This window comes from Urocitellus parryii, chromosome X (genome assembly GCF_045843805.1).
Source record: "Urocitellus parryii isolate mUroPar1 chromosome X, mUroPar1.hap1, whole genome shotgun sequence".
NCBI classification, from domain to species: Eukaryota; Metazoa; Chordata; class Mammalia; order Rodentia; family Sciuridae; genus Urocitellus; species Urocitellus parryii.
The window spans coordinates 31,896,431-31,921,586 of NC_135547.1; the positions used below are offsets into that span (position 1 = coordinate 31,896,431).

At 37.0% G+C, this 25,156-nt stretch overlaps 1 protein-coding gene across 1 annotated transcript in view; it reads right to left on the minus strand.

Annotated features, from left to right (window-relative positions):
- Dock11 (dedicator of cytokinesis 11) overlaps positions 1-25,156 on the minus strand; it is a 152,413-nt gene that overhangs the window by 123,332 nt on the left and 3,925 nt on the right. Inside the window, exons 2-6 of the mRNA XM_077793613.1 lie at positions 16,880-16,996; positions 16,705-16,794; positions 16,169-16,251; positions 14,626-14,695; positions 13,921-14,016 (exon numbers count right to left, since the gene is read on the minus strand). Coding sequence (XP_077649739.1) covers positions 13,921-14,016; positions 14,626-14,695; positions 16,169-16,251; positions 16,705-16,794; positions 16,880-16,996 — 456 coding nt within the window. The remainder of the gene's footprint in view (positions 1-13,920; positions 14,017-14,625; positions 14,696-16,168; positions 16,252-16,704; positions 16,795-16,879; positions 16,997-25,156) is intronic.

Consider the following 25,156-nt stretch of genomic DNA (forward strand, 5'->3'; position numbering starts at 1 on the left):
TCTGTGCAAAACAATAATTATGTTTGACAAAAACTTAGATATATTTTCCAGGCAAAAATTAATATGAAAAAAATATAACCCAATTAGAATTTGAATTATGATCAAATCTGAAACTCAAAGTCCATAACCTTCAGTGATACAACTGGAAGAACCCTTGTAGAATCCATAGCCAATAACAAAGAGGGGGCAAAAGAAGTTAAAATACAGAGCAAAACATTTGTGGCCCAGAGTCAAATTATAGTTTGTGAATTTTTTTGTTATGTACAGCTGCCTCACCAAGCAAAGTTTTTTCAGCAGTTGCCACTTCCAATATTAGCAAAGCACATCATTATGATAGAGATGCAAAGAGATGTAAAATTACAGTAAATCACTTCCTGTATCATTCCAATTACGTTTGTTTATTGACTTTTTTTTTTTTTGCAGTACTAGGGACTGAATGTGTGGTCTCACACATACTAGGTAAGCACTCTACCACTGAACCACCTCCCCAGCCCCTCAATTAGGTTTGAATACGACACTGAGGTAGGTAGCTCATGAATCTGAGGATACAGCATAATGCTTGAAAGGCCACTTGGAAAGAGAAGAGGCCTGAAATTCTTATGATCTTGATTCTCAGCCAGGATGCCCTATTAATCAGCAGTGAAACTGTCCTCCAAGCTCGCTTCTCTCAAGTTTTCTCATTTGTAAAATGATGAAATCATTTTTTTCATGATCAAAATTTATTTCACTGAACTTGAACAAATAACACAGCAGCCTTCCTAGACTGGGAGACACCCACCCTAAATGATTGCTCATGCACTAGAAGCACGTGGTTTTCACAGTAAGGAACAGTTGCTTATTTGTTATGTTTTAAGTACTAGGGATTGAACTCAAGGCAGCTCTATCATTAAGCTATACTCTGTTTTGATTTTTTTTGAGACAGGGTCTCAGCTTTGTTATCCAGGCTAGCCTTGAACTTCTGGATTCAAGTAATCTTCCTGCCTCAGCCTCCCAAGTACCTGAAACTATAGGAATGTATCACTATACCTGGCTTAGAAATTATTTTTTAAGACATCTCTATGTAGATGGCAGAAAGATCAATAGAGGGAAGGGAGCAGTGGGTGGGGAAAGAGAAGGGAAAGAAAAAGTACTGGGGGGGGGGGCTGGAGTTGTGGCTCAGCTCGAGTGAGGCCCTGGGTTCAATCCTAAGCACCATATAAAGATGAACAAATAAAATAAAGATATTATGTTCAATTACAATGAAAAAATAAATATAAAAAAAGTACTAGGGTCAGAATTAGAATGAGATGTATTCCATGCTTGTAGAACTATGTCAAAGTGGATTCTAAGGTCATGAATAACTAAAAAGGATCAATAAATTAAATTTAATTTAATTAAAAAAGAATTCTCCATGTAGAAATCAGACCCTGCCCCAACAACAGATTGGAAGGACTCTTAAAATGTTTTCTTATTCCCAAATTATATGATATATGTTGGCTTTCAACTTTTGGGAAGCTTGAAAAGGTGCCCTTTTCAAAAAGAGGGGTATCCTAAATCTCTTATATGGAACTTAAAGGGAAATTGGACACATAATTTCCTGATATGTATTTTTTTAATTTCCAAGATGCAGCTAGTTAGAATACAGTTCTACATTATTTTTACATTTTAGAAAGAAGACAGGTATTAAAAATGATTGCTATGGAGACTAGTGGTAATTATTCTGTAGCATACCTTACATCCTTAGGTCTCAAGTCCTTTGTAACCAAAAACTATTCTTTTAACCTTACTTGTGGATAAGTATCATTAACCATATTTTACCTAACAGCAAACTGAAGACCAAGAGCACATTTAAGTTCACACAGCCAAGTCACTGATAGAATTGGAATCAGAATCATATGACAGCCACAGAGAATCTTGCCTCAACCCCCCAATGGCATGGCTTCTCGTCAAGGTCAGAATGAGATCTAAAATGTGGAGAGTAGGAGTAAGAAAGGAAGGGGAGAGGTGGATCAATGGTTAAATATAAGTAAGAAGTTTAGGCATGCTATTTCACAATAAGGTGACTAAGTAACAGCAATGTACTGTAAACTTCCAAAAGCTAAAAGAAATAATTTTGAAAGTTTTTACCCAAAAGTAATGGTAAATGTTTGAAGAGGTAGATGTGTTTAACTGATTTAAACATCATACATTGTAGACACATATAGAAACATCACATTACCCCCATTACTATGTACATTTTTTAAACATTTTGTTTTTAGTTGTACGTGGAAACAATAACCCATCATTTTATTTTTATGTGATGCTGAGGATTGAACCCAGTACCTCATGCATGCTAGGCGAGCACTCTACCACTACGCCACAACTCCAGCCCACTATGTATATTTTTATGTACTAGTTAAAATTTTTTTAAATAAAATCTTCACCATAACCTGCCTTTGTACACTGTACATGATCTGGTCTCAGCTTACTTCTTAAGAGTTTATTTCTAATCATACTGCTCCAGCTATACTGGCTTATCTGCTGTGCCTCAAACATCCCAAGCAAGCTCCTTTGGGCCTTTTTACTTCCTGTTCCCTTGGCCTGGGATCCTCTTCCCTGGTATCTCCACATGGTTCACTCTTACTTCTTTCAGATCTTTGCTTAAATCTCACCTCTATGAGATGCCTTCTATGAGCACCTGGCTTCACTACAGCATTCTGTTTTATCTTTTTCATATTGTGATCTCTAACCAAATACTTCTTATTCATCTCTTTTTTAAATTTACTACTTTTTTCTAGACCAGAAAGGTCCATATCTCATCCACAGCTGTGAGTCCACAGCAATGCCTGAACTCAATGAGATTTTGCAAAATGAAATAAATAATGAGTAATTCATCCTACAGCAGATTCTCCAGGGGTTTCATCCATAGCACCCATATTCTTCTTTCTTTTCCTTCATGCTTTTATTATTTCCTAGATAGTGAACACAGCTGATAGCTGACAATTCCTCACCCTTACTCAGTGAGGAACATGAATCTTGAAAGGTGGCCCACTCAGATCACCCAGAAGAATAAAATAGGGAGGAAGCCAAAGGAGAATATTTTCTGGGATTAGGTGCCGCCAAATCTCCCAAAGGCCCTGATCTGTTTGGATGACAACCTCTTGAACCCTGTCTGGAATAGGAACAAAAAGACCTCTTGTTGGGGCTGGGATTATGGCTCAGTGGTCGAGAGCTTGCCTAGCATGGTGTGAGGCACTGGGTTTGATCCTCAGCACTACATAAAAATCTATAAATAAAGGTATTTTTTTAAAGACCTCTTTTTCAGCTGCATCAAAGATGGAAGAAAGGCATGAAATTGGAGTACCAACTATCCTCAAAGTAGAAAAATCTTTTTATCATCTTACATAACAAATCTCAAGAGTGCTTACCTGTGTTGTGTTACCTAGAGAGTAACTACGAACTGCTAAATTACGTGAACCAGAAACCCTAAGAAAGGATGCTTCAAAGGTGAAGAGGCAGAGTAGGTGAGCCAGGAGCCATGTGGAAATGGGACAGGGAAAGCTACTTGACTAATGTCTTAGAACAGAATGGCAGGGATAGCAAAGAAAAGGAGAAAGCTAGAGAGCAACAGACATGCTGGGTCTCACATTGTTCCAAGCAAAGATGAAAGAAACAGTGGGAAGAAAATCCCAAGACTTACAAGAATTGAGCTGCAGTTAATTATACCCGAATGTCGGGAACTTTGTTCTGCTGAAGAACCCCTACCACTAGGTTGGCAAGCTAATACATCATTCATCTCTCTCCATCATATCATTTTACATTCTTACCAAGTTTTAATATATTATGTAGTTCCACCCTATGGGAAATTGGGTAAAAATGAAATAGATTTAATAATTTTACCATATCTGGGCATTAGAGACTTTTAAAACCATGTAATCTAGCCCAATGCTTAGTAAAAAGGGTCTAACAATCATCCTTCTCATTGAAAAGACATTATTTTTTCAGATTTTTAAAAAATATTTATTTTTTAGTTTTAGGTGGACACAATATCTTTATTTTACATTTATGTGGTACTGAGGCTCGAATCCAGTGTCTCATGCATGGTAGGCGAGCACTCTACCACTGAGCCACAATCCCAGCCCCCAGATTTTTTTTAACATTAATTTTTTAGAAGTAGTTAGACACAATACTTTTATTTTATTTATATTTTATGTGGTGCTGAGGATGGAACCTAGGACCTCACACGTGCTAGGCAAGGGCTCTACCGCTAAGCCATAATCCCAGCCCCCTCAGATTTATTTCAGAACGTCATCACCCTGCTCAAATTTTCAATGATATCAATTCCTCACATGATGCAGGTTCACATGTCAGATCTGGGCATTCAAGGCCCTGCTGCAATACTACTAATAATATAAAATAACAATTGCTAACATGTACTGAGTCTTTGTCTTAGTCTCTGGCTAAGTGTTTTTCTCATATCATTTAGTCCTCACAATAATTTTGTGGTTGTTACTGTTATCACCTCCATTTTAGGGAGAGAAACTGAAGCAAAGGAAGATACCAAAGGATCAAACAAATTTTATCTCCCATGGCTACCCATCTTCACATAACCCAACTGCCCTCTATATGTTGCCTCCACATCCACCTTCTTCTTTCCTTTATTTTGTTATTTTATTTAGAGATAGGGTCTTGCTAAATTGCCTAAGGCTTCACTACGTTGCTGAGGCTGGCTTTGAACTCTGGATCATCCTTCCTCAGCCTCCTGAGCCTCTGGCATTACAAACTTGTGCCACCATGCTCAGTAATCACCTTCTCTGATCTGATTCCATTCCTTCAAGCCCTCTCCTTCCTTAGAAAGCCTTTCCCGACCCCAGATCACAGTAGTCTGAACTTCTATAGCACATGGTCTCTGTACCACCTTTAAACAATTAATTAGTTTTATTGTGTATCTCACCTTCCCCAAAAGGTCTTAAGATTTATACATGATACTTCTGTTTTCCACAATACCAACACCTTGGACTAAAAAGGCATTTGATATCCATTTGGTGATGAACTTGTTGATTCTTTTTTTAAATTATATATTTATTGTGATTTGTTATATACGGTGACAGAATGCAATTCATTTCATATTACACTATAGAGCACAATAATTGTACACAAAGTATTTTCACACCATTCGTGTCTTCATATATGTACTTAGGGTAATTATGTCTAACTCATTCCACCAATATTCCTACCCCCTGCCCCCTCTCTTCCCCTCCCTCTCCTTTGCCCTATCTAAAGTTCCTCCCATGCTCCACCCTCCCATCACCATTATGAGTCAGCATGCTCATATCAAAGAAAACATTCGGCCTTTGGTTTTTATGGGATTGGCTTGCTTAACTTAGCATTATCTTTTCCAACTCCATCCATTTACCTGCAAATGCCATGGTTTTATTCTCTTTTAATGCTGAGTAATATTCTCTTCTGTATATATATACCACATTTTCTTTATCCATTCATCTACTGAAGGGCATCTAGGTTGGTTCCACAGTTTAGCTATTGTGAATTGTGCTGCTATAAACATTGATATGGCTGTGTCCCTGTAGTATGCTGTTTTTAAGTCCTCTGGGTGTAAACAGAGGAGTGGGATAACTGGGTCAAATGGTGGTTCCATTCCAAGTTTTCCATTCTTAATAGGAAACAGGCTCATAGGGAACCATCTGATAAATGGTTTTTGAACAGTGATCAATGAATGAGGGAAAGCAAAACATAAAAAACTAATTAGTGATAAATCCCTTACCCGTAGTAAATGATAAACTATTTTGTTATCTCTAAGGGTCTGATATAACCTATCAAAAGTAAAAGAATTTTCTCTCCCCTTTTTTCTAATACACATAGTGACATTGACTTCTCAACAATTATGCTAATATTGTATGTGCTTTCTTAGGTAAAATCCTGTTTTGATTTGTTACTCTTCCACTGCAGAGGAGAACAACCCTCCTTTAACAGTCAAAGAGTAATTAAGAACTTTTGGACTCTGGATATATAACAAATGGCTCTCTTTTATGAAAATAAAAGAAAGGGCACCAGAAGTGAGTCATACATCAAGCAGTTGAACTTGCAACCCTGATAACATACCAACAAGGCACTTCAACATTTAATTGCTAAGAATGGGGAGGAGGGAACTAGAGGAATGTGATTAAGTTGAGCCAAGAAGATGCATAAAGGTGGGTGTCCCAGGGGTTAGCCAAGAATGTGCAACAATTTTTTAAAAATGAAAATGAAAAACCACTCTCAAGATCAAATTCTTCCTTATTCCATATATCATTATATCCCTAAGGGAAAAACATAGTTCTAAATACCAGAGGAAGGTCATTTCCAATATCATAGCTATTTAGTCCACATTAAATTATTTCACTGATATGGAAAGTTGAATAAAGCACAGATGACTCTAGCAGCTACTTGGGAAAGAGAATATAAATGAAAAGGTTTCTTTTAAGACTGGAGTTTCTGCCTAAGTGATCATCTGTTCTCTATGATATCTTACACTTTCTCTCCAATGCTTATCCAGGAATTGAAGTGGGGTAGTGGGGTGCATTGTCATTAACTTGAAACTGCAAATTGGGAAAATTAATCACTATGATAAGACTTGTCCTGTTGTAACATGAAAAACACACAAAAAGGGCAATTTGCAAGGGCTGAATAAAATAAGACACTGCACCCGGAGCTTTTCCAAGAGCTGCATTAGGCCAGCATCCTTTTCCGTAAAAGAAAGTGTTCAGGCACCAAGCATTCTGACTTGTGGAGGGAGGCCTAGTGTTAGCAGCTCTCCTGTGGTCTGGCTTTTACAGTCAATAATGGGGTTACTCAGCAAGAACTTTTGGGAAAAGAAGGACAATGGTGCTCAGTATAGCTGAACAATTGACCAGACCTGAGAAAAAGGTATATTTGAAAAAAATGCCATTTTTATTTTTTTTACAGGTCAGGCCCCTGATACCCCCCCCTTTCTCCTGGAGCCCATAACCATCAACTTGAAAGTTTTTGTAACACTCTGTGGCAGGTACCTTAAGGTTTAACTTTCTAAAGCAGCCCATATACAAATTAATTTGCCTACATTATTTATATTGCATTATAGGCCACGTGTTTGCTTTCTCAACAGATTTAAAGTGGGAGTTTTTTGATTCCTTTTAATCAACTTTACTTTGCTGAGTCACTTCAGATCCTCATTTTTTCATTTTATTTTTGCACCTTCTCTCCTGATTCTATTTGTCTCTTCCATGCCATTACATTCCTTTAATTCTGACAGTTAAAATGTCCAGGAACTTTGAATTTGTTTATAAAAACAGTTTGAGATTGGTCCTATATAATTTTGGGGGGTGGGGGACGGAAAAGGGCTCCTCATATTGCTAAGAATGGCCTCAAGCTAACAATCCTCCTGCTCTAGCCTCCTGAGTAGCTGGATAGCATCATGCCCCAGCTTACATGTTTTGAAATTCAGAATTTGGTGGGGAGAATTAAACACACTGAGTCACATCCTGAGCCCTACTTACCTATCTATTTTTGGTAGGGGATTGAACCCAGGGGTGCTTTACCACTGAGATAGTCCCAGCCCTTTTTATATTTTTAGAGACAGGGTCTTTCTGAGTTGGTTAGGGCCTTGCTAAGTTCCTGAGGCTGGCTTTGAACTCCCGATCCTCCTGCCTCAGCCTTCCTGGCCACAGGGATTATAGGTCTGTACCACCTGGCCCAACTAGAAATTTTTAAATGAATAAGGAAACTAAAATATACAGCTCACTCTAAGAGGGACCAAGCTGCCTTGCTTTCATTCCCTTTCAACCTCAAAGGCATAGAACCACAGTGCATCAAGGAGACTCAGATAAAATACAAAAGAAGAAATATGGCTTCCTTGGGCTGTTACATGCCTATGAGTCATGATTAACATCCAGATCCTACTGCAGCAACTTACTGTTAGTCTGCTGTGAATTTGTAGGAACTCTCAAAGCTTGGATTTTCCAGTAAGAAAACGTTCTTCACTCTCAACTCTGCCAGCTTTGGTCCTGTTGTGCTGGTTTCTCAAGCTACCAAAGCTTCTCACCAGTTTGAGGTGAAGGTCCCAGCAGGTAGGAGACTCTGGCTACACCAAGGATAAACCTGCTTCCAGCATCAGGAAAATGACTCAGATAATAGCACACCTGAGTCATCTTCCCATTTGCTTATGAGAGTTGTTAATATTCTTCTTTCAAAGATTGTCATGGTAGAAATTTCCTTTTGGCATGTCTCAAACTTTGTGTGCCCTTTGCTTCCATTCTGCCTCTGCTTGCCCAATAGTCAAAGAGCTGGGTCAGTGGCTCACCCACTAGTATGTTTAACTTCTCTGCTATGCCTAAACCAATCTAGTCTTGAAGCAGGAAGAACTAATATGACTCCTCACCCTGCTCCAGGGCATGTGTGGGTACAAACTTTAGTCCCTTAGTATTCCTTGTCAGGATTCCAAGTTAAATTCTGACAACTGTAAAATCGTTACTCATTTCTAATCCTTTGCCACATATCCTCCCTTATCTTCTATTTATACAGAAATAAAAAGTGGTAAAATTATGAAAGTAAATACTTCAAATTCTAATTCAGATAATTTTGAACTCAGAGCTCAATTCCTATAGGAAAAAGCAACGTTGGCAAAACTCCCTCAGAAGGTTGGGCTGGATCTTCCCCTCATGCCCATTCTACCTGTGACAAACCTGAAATATAATACTACTGCTTTGGCTTAGAGGGTGAAAGGATCTCTGTTTATCTCCAAGAAATCCAAATGAAGATCTATAATACATATGGAAAAGGGTAGAGATAAAGGAGATCCATAACCAGAGATGATTCCCAAAACTTATTATGACCTTCTTATTGCAAAATATCCCCTATTATTTTTGTTCAAAGCTGTGTTGCCTCATGTGACCAATTTGGTTGATTCTCCTTTTCTTTTCTTTGCCTATTATTTTATCATAAACAACTGTTTTATGATAAATTCAATGTGTTTATGAATTATATCTTGCACACACACACAAAGAAATAACTGGCTAAGGCCAAGTGTGGTGGTGCACAACTATAATCCCAAGTCGGGAGGCTGAGGAAGCAGGATGACCACAAGTTCAAAGCCAGCCTTAGGAATTTAGTGAGGCCCTAGGCAACTCAGTGAGACCCTGTCTCAAAAAAAAAAAAAAAAAATGGAGTGGATGAGGCTAAGTGATAAGGCATCCCTGGACTCAATCCCCATGCCAAAAAACAAAAGAAGTGGTCAAAATATAAACAGCTAGGGATAAAAAGAAGCAATGTAAAGAGCCCAGCTCTACAGTGAAAAAACAATAATTAGCTAGAGACAAGTAGCAGTTGTCCACTTCAACTGGGCTACGTGGTCACCAGGTTGCCTTAGATCTACCGCCCACTCCATGAATTTATGGTTCCTGTGTGGTCCCTCTAAGTGCTACATTTTTCAGGCTTGAGGACAGATAGTGCAGAAGCTGAACAATCAGTCTTGGACTAACTGACTATATTAGATTTGTATTGCTATTATAACAATTACTACAAACTTGGTGGCTTAAAACAACTCAGATTTTTTTAAGGGGTGGGTTACCAGGGATTAAACTCAGGGGCACTCGACCACTGAGCCACATCCCCAGCCCCGTTTTGTATTTTATTTAGAGACAGGGTCTCGCTGAGTTGCATTAGTGCCTCATTTTTGCTGACACAGGCTTTGAACTGCGATCCACCTGTGTCAGCCTCCTGACCTGGTGGGATTACAGGTGTGCGCCACTGTGCCTGGCAAAACAACTCAGATTTTGTAGATTACAAGGCCAACAAGGATCTCACTGGGTTAAAATCAAGATAAAAGAGAAACCATTTCCACTTCCTTGCCTTTTCTGGATTATAGAAGCTACCTTATTTCTTGATCTGTGACTCCTTTCTCTATCTTCAAAGCCAACTACTTAGCATCTCTCTTTCACCCTGTTTCTGTTCTTTTATCTCTTTCCCCTTATTTCCTTTCTTGCCTCCTTCTTTAGTGAACTAGTAATTTTAATTCTTTTTTTTTTTTTTTTTTTTTGGTGGTGGTGCTGGGGATTGAACCCAGGGACTTGTGCATGCGAGGCAAGCACTGCACCAACTGAGCTATATCCCCAGCCCCTTAATTCACTTTTGGGAACATGTAACATGTAAGAGAACATTGACAGGGTCCAGGGATTGGGACATGGACATCTTTGGGGGTTCATCGGTCTCCTTCCAAATCATTCAATCAGTTATTTCCCCAAATTATGAAAGCAGATATAAAGCATGTACATATTTACAGGAAATTGGACTTTTGTTTAGAATACATGGACTTCTAAAAAAGCTGCGTGTAAAGCAAATTATAATTCAAAGTTATTAGAGAAATGATTTAAAGAATACTGTGGTGAATAATTTTGTGAGTATATTACTTTCCAAATGTCTTGTTTTATGAATCTAAATGCAGTATATTTACTTAGCATCTGGCTAAACCTTAAGTATGGGTAAAGTATTTGAATGTTTTAAGACTGTTTGTGGGGAGTGGAGTCAAAAACTATAGAACTCAGGAACACAGTCAGATAGGAGGAATAATTTCTAACGTTCAATAGCACAGTAATTAAAGTTCACAACAATTAATTGTATATTTCAAGACAGCCAGTAGAGATTTTGAATGTTTCTAACAAAAAATGGTGATAGATGTGCAATTACACGACCCTATGCATTGTATATGTGCACTGAAATGTCAATTGTATCTCATAAATATGTACAATAATTATGTATCACTATTTTTTTTAATTATACAACTATTTTCTGACAATCTTTACAGAATTATAATAACCTTCACACATGCATTTCTGAACCTGATAACTCTGGTAGAAGATATATGATAATGAAGACTTGGGGCTCACTCCACTAGTAAGCATGATAGTGTACTAGTTAAGAACAGAGGCTGGCATCCAGCAGCTAGCAACCATGGGCCATAGCCATTCCGGGGATAGCCTGGCTCCTGTGTATCACCTCTACTGCTCTGGGCGGCCCACGCCACCCACTGCTCCTCACCGAGAGCTGGCAGCCTGCCATGGAACCCAGGCCAGGGCCTGGGCAGCAGTGTCGGCCTTGAGCAGCTAAGAAGATAAGGTAAAAGTTCACTTTGTAAACAGTGATGGTGTAACACTAACAACCAAAGGAAAAGTTGGTGACTCTTTGCTAGATGTCGTGGTTGAAAATAATCTAGATGTTGATGGTTTTAGTGTCTGAGAGGGAACTTTGGCTTGCTCCACTTGTCACCTCATGGTTGAAGATCACATATGAGAGGTTAGACACAATCATTGATGAGGAGAACTACATGCTCGATTTGTCTTATGAACTCACAGATCATAGTTGGGCTGCCAAATCTGTTTGACCAAATATATGGATAATATGACTGTTCAAGTACCTGAGGCAGTGGCTGATGCCAGACAATCTATTGGTGTTGGCAGGAATTCCCAAACTACAATAACAAGAAATATTTTCATGAAATTTCACCTATTTTTATAATTCTTAATATAACTAAATGAGAACATGGCTGAATGGATTTATTATTATGTCTAGCTTTACCATTTTACTTCACTTTGTGTAACTACTGAATTTTATAGTATTAAATATATACAATTTTACTTTGGTTAAATTACAAAAGTATCAGTCAAATATTAGAAAATAGCTGATAATAATAAATATATATTTTGCCTTGTTTGTGATTAGTGACTTCAGCAAAATGTTACCACATAATCTTATGACTGCTTATTTAAAAGGCAGGTTAAGAAAAGGTAAGATTACCCCTGCTTAATGTGGGTGAAGGCAGAGATTTAAAATGGCTTCTCCAGGGTGTATAACCAACTAGAAAATTTGTACTAGAACCTGCCTCTTATTATTTTAGGTTAGTTTTATGTTCAGATTGATACTGGAAAATTATGAACATCTTACTTTTAGCACTAATTAAATGTAAATGTGTGTGAAAAAATATCCACTGAACTGCTTAATTTCTAAGATAGCTATTAACTTTATAAATAAATATTTCAAAATCAATTCAGTGAGAAATGTTTAGTACGAACTTAGACATTATGACACTGTCAAGTTTGATGCCTGTTCTGACTAAACTAGGAGAATAAACTAAAATTAGACATCAAAAAAAAAAGGGTAGAGGCTCGGGGACTGGGAAGGGGCCTGGGGGAGGGAGAAAAGAGAGGAGGGTTCAGAAGATAGATGATCGATACACAATACAAGCATGTATGGAAATGTCACAGTGATATGTAGTAATTTGTTCAATTCATATGTGTTAATAAAAACAAAGAGTAGAGGCTCTAGCATCAGATTACTTGATTCAAATCCCACCTCTAAAAATGTGGAACTGTGTGATCTTGGGTATATTATTATATTTCCCTACATCTCACTCACCACTTCTTAAACTAAAAATGATAATAGTATCTATTTGGTGGGGCCACCATGAGGTCAAAACACTCAGTATGCCTGACACACCACACGTAAGTCCTCAATAAACAGGTCCTTTCTCGCTCTCCCCATTTATACTGGAGATTGAACCCAGGAGTGCTCTACCACTGAGCTATATTCCTAGCCCTTTTTTATTTTGAGATAGGATCTCACTAAGTTGCTGAGGCTGGTCTCAAACTTGCCATTCTCCTGCCTCTGCCTCCAGAATTGCTGAAATTACAGGCAAGCACTAAGGCCTTTGCTTAGGGGGAGGAGATATACAGGAAGCATCATACAATTTGGATTCATTATCTTCGGGGCTTGAAAATGAAAGTGAGAACCGGACATGACTACTAAAAGGAAAGCAGCAGGAAAAATAGTAAATTAAGTTAAAATTTGAGTTTTCCCTTGATAGACACCCATGGTTTCTGCTTGCAGGCTATTTGAAAGATAGAATGACCTTTAATACTTAATGGAAGTGTGAATCATCCTCAACAAACCACATGATCTTACATTGAATATCTGAAAGAACAGTTATATTTGGTATCAGGCAATAATTTGTTTTTCTGTTCAGAACCTTCAAGTAGCTTGTTAGTTTTTCCTTTGGATTTTAATGGCTCTTCACAGCCTCCTGAACAAAAGCCAACCTCACATCCAAGGAATTCAAGCCTCTGTGTAATTTTTCCCTCTTCAGTGTTTCCACTTTTGTCTCATATAAACCTCTTCCACAACTCAATATTCTAGCCAAAATACAAAACTTTCTAGTTAGGCTATTTTGACCACCTTAAAGTATTATACTATATAGGAGTTAATTTGGTATATTTCTTACCCAGTCTGTAGGCCACTGGAGACCAGAAACACCCATCTTAGATATTCATGTATTTTCGCACAGTGACAGGAATTTAATAAGTGCCTACTTAATATTGCTAAACAAATGGATTACTATATCCTTCCACTCATTAAATTCATTGCCATACATAAATCTCTGATATGCCTTTTTCACAAAGCTATTTTCTTCAATCAACTGATAGTCTCCTTCTTAAACTTTCTGATTCAGAAGATAATGATATTATACTTCTTTTTTTCCATGGCAGGGAGATGTACTGGGGATCGAACCCAGGAGCACTCTACCACTGTGCTACATCCCCAGTCTTTTCTATTTTATTATTTTGAGATAGGGTCTCACTGAGTTTCTGAGGGTCTTACTAAGATGATGAGGTTGGCCTCAAATTTGCTGTCCTCCTGCCTCAGTCTCCCAAGTCACTGCAATTATAGGCATGTGCCACTGTGCCCAGCTTTAAAAAGTTACACTTCTGAGGTTTATCCTGAAGTTTTGGATTTGATTTTTAAAACTCCATACATCTATGAGAATTCTCTCACTAAAGTTTTTTGCAGGGCTAGGGCTCACTGTAAAATAAACACTTTCCAGACACAATACTTATGCCAATATCCTTAGTAAGGTGGAATAATATAATAAGTACTTCCTACCTTCATGGTAACTGTGATGGTGCTATTTACATTTGCTTTATGCAACCAGCCTTGTTTTATCACACCACCCTTCTGAGAGCATAAGGAAGATGAGTCCTGAAATAGAGCAAAAGCCATCAGTAAAACAGCAGCCGGTCAGCCAACACTGGGCAGTGGGCACAAAGCTAGGCCCTATCCCCATTTCCTAATTAAAGCAAAGCCCTTCCCTCCCCTGTAAAGATTTAAGAGTTGTGACTGTAAAATGAAAGACCCTGTACTGTGCACACAGGAAGCAATCAATAATTACTGCATGGTACCAGACCCTCTTCTATGAAAGCCTTCTGAGTTATGCAAAAGGTCAAATTGTACCTCAAAATGTCAGACATCCAAGCCATCTGTCCCAAGAGGGATCTATTCATCTGGACTCTCCAGTCCAGATGAATCACCATACCACATGCCCAACACAAAAACAACAATTCCATGATTATCCCACAGGTGGGGGAAACATGTCTGTATACAAATCACAGCCCATTTCACATGAATTTTTTCCCCTCAGCCCATTTGGAAATATAACATTATTTTTAAATTAAAGACATTAATTAGTTTGAAAGCTAGCCACAGAGAATTCAAAATCAACTCCTTCCAGCATCTTTTCTCGATTCCCTTTGGAATCCTTTTCAGCAGCAATGACCTTGAAGAAATCAGTACAGTTACCCTCATCATTACCTCATCTTTTTCACAGTCCTCATCAATTTCAAATACATGATTAGGAATCTTTTCTGGTCTCATAGATTTGCTGAAAATGCAAGAGAATTATCTTAGACACGGAATAGAATAGAGCAAAATCAACAATAGATGAATAGGGGGCTGTGGCTGTGGCTCAGTGGTAGAACAATCGCCTAGCACGTGCAAGGCACTGGGTTCGATCTTCAGCACCACATAAAAATAAAATAAAGGTGTTGTGTCCAATTACAATATATATATATATATATATATATATATATATATATATATATATATATATATAACACAATAGATGAATAAAAGTGAGAGAAGTAGCCTTCTTTTTTTCACCAATAAGAAAATGCCAAGACATCAGGAAGATAAATACTTTTATCCTTTCCAAACACAGTAAACTTATTTTTTTTTTTTTTGCTTGTTTATTTGGGGCTAGCCTCATGCATGCTGGGCAAGTGATCTACCACTGAGGCAAACCCCCACCCCTGCATTTATTTTTAAAAAATTATTAACACATGTTAATTGTACAATTAATGAGTATCTCCAGACAACTGCATTACTTTTTTACCCAGGGCACTTTCCCAGTCCTTATTGTTTTTTATTTTGAAACGGGGTCTCACCAAGTTGCTGAGGCTGGCCTCAAACTTGCAATCCTCCAGCCTCAGCCTCTGAAGTCACTGGGATTATAGTCATGGGCCACCACGCCTGGCCTGCATTAATTTTTATATAATAACCCCACTTGTGCAGGCAGCAGCAAAGATTTAACTAATACCAGATACTTAGGGAAGGCAAAAGTTGCTAAAAGTAATGTATGCCAGAGCTCTTAGCAACGAAAGGACCAAATCTTTCCCCAAGTCAAAAAGCAACAACATAGTATAATTCTGGCTTTTCCATTAGTTTGCTTTGTGAACATGGACCCATGATTTTAGTATTGTTTTCTTTTCTAGGAAAGTTCTTGAAAATTGAAAAAAAAAAAACTACATAAATGTCTTTTTTCTCCTTTTGTTTCTAAAACATTTTCTATATGAAATCTTATGAGGTTAGTAGTAGTACAAATGACAAAATGAAAGAAAAGGGAGTGTTCAAACAGGTTGAGTGACTGGTCCAAGGTCACCTAGCTCATAAATGGTATATATGGTTTGAACTATGACAGTCTGGGCTCCTAGAAAAGTAAATTCATGCCATTCCTTCAACTGACTTGACAAAGTCAAGGAGCTCATCAAATTGAGCCAATATCTTCTAGCTTTTTCACAGATATCACTGGAAAATGCTCACATCATCCAGTATCAACCAAAGATTATCTTATGATCAATACAGACACACCAAAGCCAAAAAGTAAACTCATACATTTTGGAAAGAATTTCGATGAGGAAAGTTAGAACATATTGAATTAGTCAATACTCTATTTACCAAACGTTCTAGTTGTTTGATGTTTTGCTTTATTATTATCACTGAGAAGTTTCAGAAATAGTTAAGAAAGGTAAAAAGTTTACAAATTCTCATGCTGGTTTTCCCTGAATTCCAAACTTACCATGGCAACATTCGAAAGTCCCCAGAAAAGTCTTCATATTTGTAGTTTACCACATGCCAATCTGTGCTATAAGTTTTAATGCACTAAAAGAAAATGGAAATCTTTATAATATCGGAAAACTGCAATATATCTACTTTTCAAAAATCTGATAATATACCAATAGACTTTTCAAACCACTTTGGACAGATTGGTATTGGAATCTTCCCACAGGGATCAACTATATTTCTCTAACTCAATCAGTTAATAACAAATCCCAATTCATATGGGTCTTTTCAATATTCTGACTCCAAGTCCAGGGAACACTCAAATCCAAAAGAAAAAAAAAATACTGGGAATGTGTGCTTCTTGTGAAAACATTTAAACCATATTCTCTGTATTATATCATACAGATTTATGATGTAGATCAATTAAGTTTAGACATTTTATTTACATTGAAAGAAAAATATCTAACATATTTTATGTAAATAAAGTTCAATTTGAAAAAAATAAATATACATGTGAGATAAATGTTCTTCTGTGGCCATTAAGCACCTTACCTCTTTGACAAATAAACTTTGGGCTCTCTTTTCAGCATCTTCTGGTACAGTAGACTGAACTGTTCTGTGCTGACGACCTATCACTGAGATCTGGAAGACAAAGAACATTCTTGCTGTAAGAATTGGCTTGGATACTGCAGTTTTTGTTCTTTACAAAAAGTACTTGTGAACTCACAGATATATCTTCCATTGGGAACATAAGCAGGTCTCTGAGGGGATCACTGTAAATCTGGGTTTTCCTTTGAGTGATAACATTCTCATAGTCCAGGGGCTCTACAACTTTGGCCTTTTCCTTTTTGAGAGACAAAAATAAAGTTATTGTGGGCAAACTCAGAAGAGAGAAACTCATCTCTTTGTACTAAAGATACATACATTATTTTACAAAAGAAGAAAGTATTAATAATAATTTTTAAAAGAGACATTTTCACAAGATGCATAGTTTCCTTGACTACACATACATACACCAAACACATGCCAAGAGAGTCTCCATTGCTAAACACAAGAGTTTTGGAGCAATAGCACCTTACTATGCTTCATCTCTATGCCTTACAAAATATTTTTAAAAGTTTTTTAAAAAATGTTTTAGTTGCAGATGGACACAATAAGTTTATTTCTTATTTATTTTTATACTGAGGATCAAACCAAATGCCTCACACTTTCTAGGCAAGCACTCTACCACTGAGCTACACACCCAGCCCATGAACTTTAATAAAATAAAATTTAAAATGGTAAGATTTGGAAGCCTGTGAGTTGACATTTACTGAGTATACACTATTCGCTGAGTAACTAAAGAGGAGAAACTGTCAACATTCACATGCCTTCTCTGTACCAGGTACACGTCCAAGACTGTACCAAGTTCCAGTATAGCTGGGGCAAGCATGAGTATTGGAGATGCTTAATCCTATGAGCAAGGCATTAAGGGTGAGGTTCAGGTGGCCCAGTCAAGGAGTCCCTGGTGGACTTCTAGTTGAGCTGGTCATTGACAACAAGGCTCCAGCATTAGCTTAATGTTAAAAGAAACAGAGTCAGTGAAGCTGAGAAATCCAGCTTTTATTAGCGGTTTCTACATGTTAGGCACTGTACTAAGTGCTTTCTGAACATTTTTGAATGTAATACTCATAATAACCCTATGAAAAAGGTTTAATCATTATCCCCATCTTACAGATAAGGAAGTTCTTAACTCAGGTTAAGTAACTTGCCCCCCCCCTTCAGAGCTGGAATTCAAATCCAGATCTGGCTGCAAAGGAGCTAGTCTTTCTCCTCCACATGGCCATTCCTCCATTCAGAAATACAAAAAGATATTAATGTACAAGGTACTAAACTTGGAATAGGAGCCCACTACTTAACCCTCCTATCATTTTCTCATTCGTGGAAGATACCATGATCTAACATCTATTTTGACCTCTCTGCTTATTTGAGGGCAGGAACCTTCCTGTACTTGTTCACTGCTATAACCCCACACCTAGAATAATACCTGGTACTTGGTGGGCACCCAATCATTAATTGTAGAATGAACTTTGAAATATTCAGATTCAATAGGAATACATCTTGATATGTTATTCTAAACCAATCTGGGCATCTATTAATGATTTCTACTAATGATGTTTTATTTAAATGAAATTATTAAAATTTCCTAAGAAAAACTGCATTAAGAAAATTCAAGGCTTATAGCTCAGTGGTAGAGCACTTACCTAGCACATGTGAGCACTGTATTTGATCTTTAGCACCAAATAAAAATAAATAAATAAAATAAATGTGTTGTGCCCATCTACAACTAATTTTTTAAATATTAAGTCTTTTTTTTAAATATTTATTTTTTAGGTGTAGATGGACACAACACAATGCCTTTATTTTTATGTGGTGCTGAGGATTGAACCCAGGTCCCTCCTGTTCTAGGCGAGTGCTCTACTGCTGAGCCACAATCCCAGCCCTAAAAATATTTTAAAAAAAGAAAAAGAAGGGCTGGGGTTGTGGCTCAGTGGTAGAGCACTTGCCTAGCATGTATGAGGTCCTGGTTTCAATCCTCAGCACCATATATAAATAAAGAAACAAAAATAAAGGTATTTGTCCAACTACAACTAAAAAATAAATATTTTTTTAAAAAAAGAAAACTCAAACTTAAGATATACTGAAACTTCACCAGAGAAATGATAAATGTTTGAAGAGATAAAATATATTTAAGCTGATGTAGACATTAAGCAATGTATACATGTACCAAATATTTCACAGTACTGTTATAACATGAATAAGTTCTACTTTTTTGTTTATCAGCTAAAATTTTAATTTTTAATAATATATATTAAAACAATATAATGGAACAGGGTTAAATTTGTATTTGTGTACAGTGTTTGAGGTAGTGTCCGACATACTCCATCCATATAATCCTTTGAGAATGGTTTGTATACATGGTTCACAACTGGTCACAGCCATAATCCAAGTTCCACATCTGAAAGACATCTCAGAGTTTTCCTTATGAAATTACTTAGAAATATTAACTATACATAGCTTTCCTAGGTTCATATATAATTACATGAACAGTGAAACCCCACATCATGAACAACCACAAGAATGGGATCCTAATTAGAATAAGTTACACTCAATGTATGTGTAATATATCAAATATATTCTACTGTCATGTATATCTAAAAAGAACAAATAAAAAGAGAAAAAAGATTACTTAGAAAGATTAAACTACTCTAACCAATGAGAATCAGGGTTCAAATATCTAAAATATTTTAAAAAGACATACTTTTTTCAAATCTTAATTTTCATATATGTGATGAAAACAAGCCAATCATCCCTAGGATGTCTGTGAGTACTAATGTAAAATGAGTTGAAATAAAAGGGAAAAAATAATATTTACAAAACTTTTGAGTTTTTCCTAAAGGAAAACCTGAAACCCTTGGGCTGTACCTACCATGGATCCAAACAAAAGGAAACTGATGGCATCCCCAAGTCTAACCCTTGGAGTTCTTGATCAATTTCTCAGAGAAGTTGAATAAATAAAGCCTTATCTAAGAAAGCAAGCTTTAGGTACTGAAAATAATTTTAAAATCTTGCTTTTGGTGCCAACTGTCTTCCCAATACTGACTGCCAAAATAGTTCTCAAATTCAATGTTTAACCTGTTGAATTGGCATCTGTTAACCTCTCTGTACAATAATTTCACAAGTATCTGTTTTAAGTAACTTTGAAAAACAAAAACAAAAAATCCTCTTTCAGTTTTCTAATGTAGCTGTCAAATTGATATGGAAAAGCATATTTCAAAATGAAACATTTATTTACATGTACAGTATAAGTCTTCTAAAAATTAAACATACTAGCTCCCCATGTATTTTGATGGTCGTATATACATGTTATATAAAACGAGGTTTCACTTTTCATTTAAAGTGAATTAAACTTCCCCTTTTAGAAGATGTAGGCCTGTGAATCTTGCTTCACCTCTATGAGAAGGAAAAGAAAAATGGACTGAAGCCCTATATTTTTCTTCCAGTAGGATTCAGATATAAACTTCTAATAGCAGAGACAAGAAAAACCTTTGACTTGTAGAATTATAATGGTTTAATAGTGGCTATTCCTTTTTTAACTTTTCTATTCAGCTTTACCATTCTATTATTAGACTAATACAGTTACCCTAAATAAAGCTTCTACCACATTTAGAAAAGATTTTTCTCTCAGGTTTGTGATACAGCCTTTCTCCCAGTTTGTGCAATGATTGTCCTGCAAAGGTCCAGAAAGGTCCAGAAAACTGTGTTATAATAAGTGGGCCTTTACAATCATTCCAATAGCAAGGTCCCACTATGTACTTCCATACAGTTCTGTAGCAATGTTAAGTAAAAGGCAAAAGCATTTATACAATCTGGAGAGAAGTGAGCATATGTTTCAGTCTTTTCTTCCCAAGTAGTGACAGGAAACCCATCAACCTAAATTTGGAACCTACTCAGTTTTCACCATGGGGAAAACAAAACAAAACAAAACGATCTGCCTTTGAAAGTTCTCATTCGCTGAGTGAATAACTTGCTACTAATAGTATTAGTATCTTCTGTTAATTAAAAAAAAAATCACTCTGTAGTCGTAAGAAAACACCTTCATATACATTCTGCCTGTTTCTTAACAAAAAAATATGTCAAGTACACAAGGAAATTACCACCATTTCAACTTTGAACATGAGGAAACTAGCTCAGAGGCTTAAGTTCATCTACCTACATTAGTAACAGCAGAATTGGGATTCAAACTCAGATCTTTTCTTAAAATTTTGAATTTGTCTCTTTTTGCAATGCCAGAGCTAGAACCCAGAGCCTTATACGTGTTAAGCAATCACTCTATCACTGAGCCACATCCCTGGCCCCAAACCCAGATCTTCTAATTTATGAGTCTTTTTTAGTGTTTCACAAACTGGACTTATTTGTATGCAATCCTCAGATTTTTGCCACACCTTCTGTGGTATCACTTACTTAGTATTTTTCTTCAAATCAAGTGTCTTTATTGAAATACATTGATGGAAAAAAGAAAGCCTTCCATAACTGCCATAAAGGCATTTTCCTAAGCGCTAGTAAAATAAAATTTTAAAATACTATTTTTTGGACCCTAGTTTAGGACACAGTGCACTCTCCTGTGTTTACTCCAACCATTAAGGTCCAAATGTCCATGGACTCCCATGTATAAAACCCTAGAACTGGGAAGAAATGTACAATCCCACAAACTGAGAAAACTTTGAATTGTAGCATGGGGGAAAGGACAGACATCAAAAAAAGACACTCATCAGTACAGATTTAGTTGGAGCCTGCTTCTTGGTTCAAAGATAGAAAACAAAGTCCGTAACAGCATCACAACTTTGATTTTACCATTTTGTGGTGGTTCCTGTACTTCCACTGTACAAGATGACAAAAATAAATACATAAATATGAACATGGGTGTGCAAAGTCAACGACACAACCACTTGTGTATTCAAAAACACATGGAATTAGTAAGCCTATTCATACCATCACTAGAAATGTAACCATATAATTTCAATTTCATTTAAAACACAATAATAATCCCATATTTCTCGGTAAACAAAGCAAAATCAGCCTGGTTATTTCTGCTTAGGTATTACAACAAAGGTCATTAGTTTACCAGTAAATCTTTTACTTTAGAAACTAGTTCCCCTTAAGAATTCAAAGAATGTCTGTTCTGCAAGTCTAAAGTGAACACTGGCTTCATAGAATCCCTCCTTTATCACACTGGGAGGAAGACCAGAAAGCTTACCAGTGGAGCACAGGGCCAATTCCAAAACATCCTTGCCCTGCCACCCCTACCACCATCCTATCCTCCAAATTAAGAAGGGGCATGGCAACAACTGGTTTAAGAAAATGATTTTCCCCAAAATTCAGACGCTCATTTTTGCAGTATTGTGATCAGTTTCAATAGCATCTGAACATTTTCCTTTGGAAAATCAGTCTTAGGCAAGAAATAGCATGCTTAAAAAGAGGTGAGTCTCTCCTTCCCATCATTCCTCCACTCTGCTCACTTGGGACTTTCTTCAGATCCCCTAGTCATTCAACTTGCCTTTCATTTCAGACATCTGTAGCAGAATTTAGAGTGCTTTCTTCAGAGAATATCTCAAAATAACACTTCACACTCAAAAAGGCCACTGGGGGCATGTCATTTCTGGCAGCACAGAAAACAAAGTGAGTTCAGTGCATGACACATTTATTGAGTACCTACTAAGGTGCAGGCCCTGTACCAGCCCCAGGTGATACAGAGATGAAAAGAACCAGACCTTGCCCTTGAGAAGCTCAAAGCCTAGTGGGGAAGGCAGATAAACCTGAGACATTTGAGTTGATCACAGGAGCTGTCATAACTTAAAGTGCCACATGGCTTCCCACACATCCAACAGCTCTCCAACAGCCATGTATTCTTCCAGAAAGGAAACTGCACAGTCTTTTTGTATGCTAAAGTGTATGAATCCATGATTCCCATTCATGTTGAGTAGAAGAATTACACTGTATGGGCATATGTGGTCACAGATCATGTCATCTTTTCTTCCACTTTCATTCATCAATTCTGTAAGTTCAGAGACTAGGAAATTGACTTGTGTGAAGATGAGGAGCAGCAAAAGTTGTTCTGGGATTGACAGAAGTGAAAGATGCCATCACCACAACCTAGACACTTCTAGAGGGGGATTCTCCACAGCATTGCAACCAAGGAACATAACTATAAGGAACGGTTTCATAGGTTCAAATAAAGAGTACTTGATTTTGTTATGACCCTGTCTTTTCTAAATATCACTACCTCTTACCAGCTAATTTCTGTCTCTTTTCCCCAATAGGAACTCCAAGTACTGAAGGAGCTTTGAATTACTATAATCTAATGATAATACATGGGAAGAGCATGCCATCTTTTCAATTTAGTACAACACAACTTGGCAAAATAGACATGAACATATTTTTATAAAGGTTGTTTTTCAAGGCAAATGTTGGCATAAGAACACAAATACAAATTGCATTCAAGACACTGACCTTTCATAAAGCAAATAGCTAAGGAAGAATATTACTTTTCATAAGACCACTGGATCATGCTCCTTCCTATCCACACCATGACTCACATTATTCTTGAGATATTCCTCCTACTTCTCTCACCTATAGTACCTTATTGCCTTTGCTATTCACTGGCATTTACTCATATATAACCTTGTTTTGTCACTTGACTGCTTTGTGGGCGGTTTATTCATTCTCCTCAACAGGATCTTAAACACCCAATGTGGAGGGAAATCTTTGATTTGCCTTATTGGTAACATTAGGCATCACTGTATACCATTTAATTATCTCATTTAATTCTCTCAAAACCCTTATGAGATGGAGGGGTATAGTGGTGCATGCCTGTAATCCCACCAATATGGGAGGCTGAGGCAGGAGGATCTCAAGTGTGAGGCCAGCTGCAACAACTTAGTAAGACCCTGTCTCAAAAGAAAAAGTAAAAAGGGCCAGGCGTAGTAGCACACACCTGTAATCCTAGTGGCATGGGAAGCTGAGGCAGGAAGATTGCAAGTTTAAAGCCAGTCTCAGCAACTTAGTGAGGCACTTACCAACTCAGCAAGACCCTGTCTCTAAATAAAACATTTTTAAAAGGGGATCTGGCTCAGTGATTAAATGCCCCTGGATTTGTTTCCTGGTACAAAAAAAAAAAAAAAAAGTAAAAAGGACTGGGGGATGTGGTAGAGCACCCCTGGGTTCCAACCCCAGTACCAAAAACAACAACCACCAAAAAAAAAAAAAAACAAACAAACAAAAAAAACCCTGCAGTGGTGGTTCTTTTATTGTACTTAATTTATAGATTTACAAATGAGGAAATTGAGGCTTAAGCAAATCCAGTATCACAAATTCCTAGAGATGGGATTCAAATCTATAACTGGTGGACCACCAGAACACTTGGCCATGTTACACATGCACCTATCTGTATTGAATTTAATAAAAACAAAATATTTCCTCACCCTCACTTCTACCATGTTTTATTTCTTTGGATGCACTTTGCACTTTAGGATTTTCTAAAACTTAAACTATGCTATTATCTTATCACCTTGCCTTCTCATTCCCCTGATGATGCTGAATGTAGCTGGCTTGGAGAGCTTGTAATGTAATTGGATCAGGAGCTTTGCATTTCTAAGCTGTTGCTTCCAATCTACCATTTGCCATCAATGGGTAGGGATTAGCACCTTAGGTCTTTTACTTTGGGGAAAGGAGTTGGCAGATTCAACTTCAAGTGGGTAGGAATCAAATTACAAAAAAAAAAAAAATAGTAAGATATTGTCAAGGGACCATGTCTAATTCATTTCAATATCCTCCACAGAACCTAGCAGAAAGCCGTGAGAACTACAAAGCCAGAAGCTTTTGTGGTTCCTAGGGATAACCAGCTGAATAATACAAAGAGACTGATCTTACACATACGCCTTCTAAGCCAAAATGGCAGCACACAGAGAAGGGCAAGTCATTGCTAAGGCTTTCAGAATTAATTTTCAGTCTCCAGCTTTAATTTAGGAATGACAACGTACTGTTCTAAGAATCAGCAAAATTAGATTTCAAAGGTATTTGAGGAAAATAAATTAAACACTAATTCCTTTATTGGAATCTTAGCATAAGGAAGAAATTATTTTAAGTGCCAAACTTTTTCCTTTTCCAAGTCTCCTTAGCTATTTACATAAACTTTAGAACTCTTTTTTAAAACTGACAAAGAATTTATTTTTTAATCAAGAAATAAACAAGACTATATACTAGCTATGATTAGTTCACACTTGGTTAATGAAAGTTTTTTCCTTACAGGCAACCCAAATATTATGCAAATCATCTAGATTATCTACAACAGTAAATACAATTTTGATGGACTCCCTAACCCCAACTTTAATTTAGCCAATAATTATAACTTGGGCTGGGGATGTGGCTGTCTGCTGAAAACTAAAAAATAAATATTAAAAAATTT